The sequence below is a fragment of the Opisthocomus hoazin genome, chromosome 1 (genome assembly GCF_030867145.1).
Source record: "Opisthocomus hoazin isolate bOpiHoa1 chromosome 1, bOpiHoa1.hap1, whole genome shotgun sequence".
In the NCBI taxonomy this organism is placed as follows: Eukaryota; Metazoa; Chordata; class Aves; order Opisthocomiformes; family Opisthocomidae; genus Opisthocomus; species Opisthocomus hoazin.
The window spans coordinates 4,138,177-4,143,568 of record NC_134414.1 but is presented as its reverse complement, the minus strand read 5'-3'; the positions used below and the strand labels follow the sequence as shown (position 1 = coordinate 4,143,568).

The 5,392-nt window shown below is 64.2% G+C and overlaps 1 protein-coding gene across 1 annotated transcript; it reads right to left on the bottom strand.

The window, feature by feature from the left end:
* Window positions 1-1,606: 1,606 nt before the first annotated feature.
* LOC142360722 (putative mitochondrial transporter UCP3) lies at window positions 1,607-4,086 on the bottom strand. Its single transcript, XM_075415224.1, has 7 exons — window positions 4,031-4,086; window positions 3,647-3,788; window positions 3,350-3,560; window positions 2,332-2,529; window positions 2,144-2,245; window positions 1,887-2,067; window positions 1,607-1,780 (listed from the first exon to the last, which is right to left on the bottom strand). The coding sequence occupies exons 2-7, from the start codon at window positions 3,770-3,772 to the stop codon at window positions 1,684-1,686; spliced, it is 915 nt and encodes a 304-aa protein (XP_075271339.1). The 5' UTR covers window positions 3,773-3,788; window positions 4,031-4,086; the 3' UTR covers window positions 1,607-1,683.
* Window positions 4,087-5,392: the final 1,306 nt, after the last annotated feature.

The window sequence follows — 5,392 nt, the reverse complement described above, 5'->3', positions numbered from 1 at the left end:
CCCCCAGCCCAACCCCCTGCCCAAGCAGGGTCACCCAGAGCAGGATGCACAGGACCACGTCCAGCCGGGGTTGGAATATCTCCAGAGAAGGAGACTCCACAGCCCCTCTGGGCAGCCTGGGCCAGGGCTCCATCACCCTCAGAGGGAAGAAGTTCTTCCTCATCTTCAGCTGGAGCTTCCTCGGCTTCAGTTTGTGCCCGTTGCCCCTTGTCCTGTCGCTGGGCACCACTGCAAAGAGTCTGGCCCCGTCCTCCTGACACCCACCCTGCAGATATTTATCGACATTTCTAAGGTCCCCTCTCAGCCTTCTCTTCCCCAGGCTGAACAAGCCCAGCTCCCTCAGCCTCTCCTCCTGGGAGAGATGCTCCAGTCCCCTCCTCATCCTTGTAGCCCTCCGCTGGACTCTCTCCAGTAGCTCCTCATCTTTCTTGAACTGGGGAGCCAAGCACTGGACGCAGCACTGCAGCTGGGGCCTCACCAGGGCAGAGCAGAGGGGGAGGAGAACCTACCTCGACCTGCTGGCCACACTCCTCCTAATGCACCCAGGATCCCATTGGCCTTCATGGCAGCCAGGGCACGCTGCTGGCTCATGGTCACCCTGTCGTCCCCCAGCACTCCCAGTCCCTCTCCACAGAGCTGCTCTCCAGCAGGTCAGCCCCAGCCTGTACTGGTGCCTGGGGTTGTTCCTCCCCAGGCGCAGGACCCTGCCCCTGCCCTTGTTGAACCTCATCAGGTTCCTCTCTGCCCAACTCTCCAGCCTGTTCGGGTCTCGCTGGATGGCAGCACAGCCTTCTGGCGTATCCACCACTCCTCCCAGTTTGGTGTCATCAGCAAACTTGCTGAGGGTCCACTCTAACTCTTCATCCAGGTCCTTGATGAAGAAGTTGAACAAGACTGTGGTTCGGGGGTGACTACGCAGGGACGTGAGGGCAAGGACAAAACCAGGGAAAAAAAAGACCGCAGGATTTACTCAAACCCTCGCTGTGCTCCTGCCAGTGGCCGTCGGGCCCCGTGTCACCAACTCATAGGTGACAAACATCACGGCATTCCAGGAGCTGAGCTGCAGGAATGTGGGCAGAAATCCTGGGTTTTTTTCAACCCCCTCCACCCCGCAGCCTTTTCAGGATGAGAACGGGAGAAAATCTGGATTTTGTGGCATGGGCGGGGGGTGAAACCGAGCTGAGGGCACGGAGGGGGCAGCGTCCCCCCCCGGGGCAGCGGTTGTGGCCGTATTTCATCCTACTTGGAAACCCTCTCCGCCACACCCTGGGAAGACTTCGAGCGCCTCTTTTGCTTTCGGATTTGCCTTTTTCTATCGGGAGATCAAAATAAAATCCCCCCCTGAAGCAAAGCAAGGAGCCCTGCTGCGCTCGCACCCCATAGGGGCGGTTTACTGGAAGGAATTGCAGGAACGGCCGCGTCCCCCGGCTCGGTCCCGCCGCTGCCGGGAAGCGCTGCTCTTCCCAGCTGGAAAAAAAAAAACCTGTATTTTTTTTTCCTTTTTTTCCACCTTAAACTTCTCTCCGGAAACCTTCTCGTCGTTTCTCCGTCCGTCTCGTCGCTCCCTCTCCGGAGTCTCCGTCGGGCTGGGGGCGTTGGCCATCGCTGCTCTCCCACCGCTTCGCCAATTAATGTAATTTACTCTTGCGTCTCGCCAACGCTGACGAGAGGGGCCGGGGCGGGTCAGGACTGCGCCAGCACCGCGGCGCGCTGCAGCTGCTCGTAGGAGACGAACATCACGATGTTCCAGGAGCCGAGCCGCAGGAAGGACGGGACGAACCTGCGCCGGGAAGAGCAGCCACCGGCGTCGGGATGGCCGGGGAGCGCCGGGCGATGCCGCGGGGTGAAGCGCGGCGTCGGTGTCAGCGCGACGTCCCCCAGCTCACCCCTTGTAGAAGCCGGCGAGGCCGTCCTGCATCAGCAGGGCGAGGAGGCAGCTGAGCACGTTGCGGTACTGCCCGGGGCCGGCGTTCATGTACCGCGTCTTCACCACGTCCACCGGCGACGCCACCAGCGTGGCGCAGAAGCCGGCGCCGAAGGCGGCCACGAAATGGCAGGGGACGTTGTCTGCAGGGCAGAGCTGAGCGTCGTGGGGAGGGGGACGGCGCCCGGCTGTGTGTCCCCTCCCCAGCGCCGTCCTCACCTGTCATCAGCTGCGCCCGCAGCAGCGCGTCCTTAACGAGGTCGTAGGTGACGAGCTCGCCACAGTTGATGATGGCGTTGCGGGCGATGTTGGGCAGCGTCCCTGTGCAGGAGGGTGGTGGCATCCCAGGTGGGTGTCCCCATTCCCACCCCTTCCCAGTCCCCGTCCCAGTTCTCCTCCGTCCCTACCTCGCCACAGCCCGCGGACGCCCTCCTCCCTGGCGATGGTGCAGTAGGCGTCCACCGTCCCGCTGTACCGCCGGGCGCCCGCCGGCAGCGCCCCGTTGGCCTGGAACCGCACCTTGACCACGTCGGTGGGTTGGGCGCACGTCACCGCCACCGCGCCCGTGGTGCAGCCCGCCAGCACCCGCGCCCCCAGCCCTGCGCCTGGAGAGGGCAGGCGCTGGGAATCCCAGAATCACAGGATGGTCGGGGTTGGCAGGGACCCCTGGGGATCCCCCAGCCCAACCCCCTGCCAAAGCAGGGTCACCCAGAGCAGGCTGCACAGGACCACGTTCAGCCGGGGTTGGAATATCTCCAGAGAAGGAGACTCCACAGCCCCTCTGGTCAGCCTGGGCTAGGGCTCCGTCACCCTCACAGGGAAGAAGTTCTTCCTCATCTTCCGCTGGAACATCCTCTGCTTCAGTTTGTGCCCGTTGCCCCATGTCCTGTCGCTGGGCACCACTGAAAAGAGTCTGGCCCCATCCTCCTGACCCCCACCCTTGGGATATTTATAAAAATTTATTGGATCCCCTCTCAGCCTTCTCTTCTCCAGGCTGAACAAGCCCAGCTCCCTCAGCCTCTCCTCGTAGGAGAGATGCTCCAGTCCCCTCCTCATCCTCGTAGCCCTGCGCTGGACTCTCTCCAGTAGCTCCTCATCTTCCTTGAACTGGGGAGCCCAGCACTGGACACAGCACTGCAGATGGGGCCTCACCAGGGCAGAACAGAGGGGAAGGAGAACCTCCCTCGACCTGCTGCCCACACTCCTCCTAATGCACCCCAGGATCCCATTGGCCTTCTTGGCAGCCAGGGCACGCTGCTGGCTCATGGTCACCCTGCCGTCCACCAGGACACCCAGGAAGCCCTCACCCCGTCGGGACCCCTGGCTGCGTGGGGACCCTGGGCTGCGCAGTTTGGGGACCCCCCCCCCCGGGAGAGGGTCGTTGCTTTGGGGACAGGGTCCCGACCCCCCCCGCTGGCCACTCACTCTCGGCACCCTTGGGGGTGTAGAGCTGCTTGACGGAGTCGTAGAGCCCGATGCGGATGGAGGCGAAGCTCATCTGGCGCTGCAGGCCGGCCGCCAGCCCGCTGTACAGGCTGCGGGGTCCCTCCGTCCTCACCATGGTGCTCAGCGTCCCCAAAACGCCCCGGTACTGCACGGTGCCGGCGCCGCGGGGGATCCGCACCTCGCCCTGGATCTGCGGGATGCAGAAATGGGGTGGGGGGGGGGGGTTGGGGGGGGGGTCTCCCCACCGCTGCGGGGGGCCGGAGGTGGGGATCGTACCTGCAGCCGCACCTTGGCGGTGTCCAGGGGGAAGGTGACGAGGTCGGCGATGCAGCCGGCCGTCCCCGCGCTGAAGAACTTCACGGCGGCTGTCGGGGGCACCTCGGGGGGCTTCAGACCCACCATCGTGGTGGGGTGGGCGCTGGGAGGAAAAAGGGGGAGCCCGGTTTAGGGACGCGATGGCTCTGGGACGGCTTCGGACAACCCCGAAAGCCAAATTTCCCATTTCCTCGCCCGCAGCCCGGGGGAAGCCGAGGCTCGGGGTGTCCTCACTCGGCACGGGGTTCACCAATGTCCCCCCCCACCCCGTCCCGTCCCACCCAGGGCAAAACAGAGGAGCTGGGTGAAAGCCTCTCCCCCGCCGTGACCTCCCCGGGGCCGCACCGTGGGACCTCGGCACCGCGTCCTCTGCCTCACGCCCCTCGCCGCGCAGCCATCGCCCGGCCGCCGGCGCCTTGGCCCTCGCCTTATATCGCGCGCGGGAGGACATTCCAGCGGCCGCGGGCGTCGGGTGACAGCCAAACCCAGTTCCCCCGCTGGCATTTGAGACGGTGACGGTGGGGCCACCCAGCACTCGTGACGGGGCTGCTGTGTTTCCAACCCTCCGCTCCCCCACAGGGCTCGGGTTGGGAGGGGGGGTCCTGCCCCGACCTCCAGCACCCACGGGTGCGGATTTTTAGGCTAAACACGTGCTGGGAAGGGCGCGGCGCAGGCAACGAGTGCCCAGGGCTTTGCGATGATGGTTTGGTGGCAGAGCGGGGCAGGTCGGAGCCCTTCGACCCCGGCATGGACCCCGCAGCCGTAATCCTGGGAGGGGATCGTGCCCCTGGACACAGCACTGGTGAGGCCGCACCTCGAGTGCTGTGTTCAGTTTTGGGCCCCTCGCTCCAAGAAGGACATGGAGGGGCTGGAGCGTGTCCAGAGAAGGGCAGCGAGGCTGGGGAGGGGTCTGGAGAACAAGTCTGATGGGGAGCGGCTGAGGGAGCTGGGGCTGCTCAGTCTGGAGAAGAGGAGGCTGAGGGGAGACCTTCTCGCTCTCTACAGCTCCCTGACAGGAGGGGGGAGTGAGGGGGGGGTTGGTCTCTCCTCCCAAGTAACCAGCGACAGGATGAGAGGAGATGGCCTCAAGCTGCGTCAGGGGAGGTTCAGATTGGAGACTGGGAAAAATGTCTTTCCTGCAAGAGTGGTCAGGCCTTGGCCCAGGCTGCCCAGGGCAATGGTGGAGTCCCCATCCCTGGAGGGGTTCAAAAACCGTGTGGATGTGGCCCTTGGGGACATGGTTGAGCAGACATGGTGGGGTTGGGTTGGCAGTTGGACTTGATGATCTTGGAGGTCTTTTCCAGCCTTAATGATTCGGAGATTCAAGAAATGCCTCTTCTCCGTTTTCTTAAAACTCGCCCCGTCTGTCCCCGGGAGCCATCCCGCACTACGGGCACCCCCCGCCACGCGACGCGCTCCCGGCAGCCCGCACGTCCCCCTCGCTGTGCAGAAAGCCTCGGCTCTTGCCCGCCCGCACGCAAGAGCGATTCTGAGCTGGTTTGATGCTGCCTTTGCTGCATCCATCGGGCTCCAGGCAGCTCGTCCGGCGCCAACTCCCCTCTCCGGCTCGCTGCCTGCTCGTTTTCCTGGCCCATGCTCCACCGCTGACCCAAACGCAAGGGGAAGAAGCTGTTGATCTCATACCTCAGATGCAACTCAGGTGTCGACATCGTCACCTCCTCCGTGACCGTGTTCCCGACCCAGCCG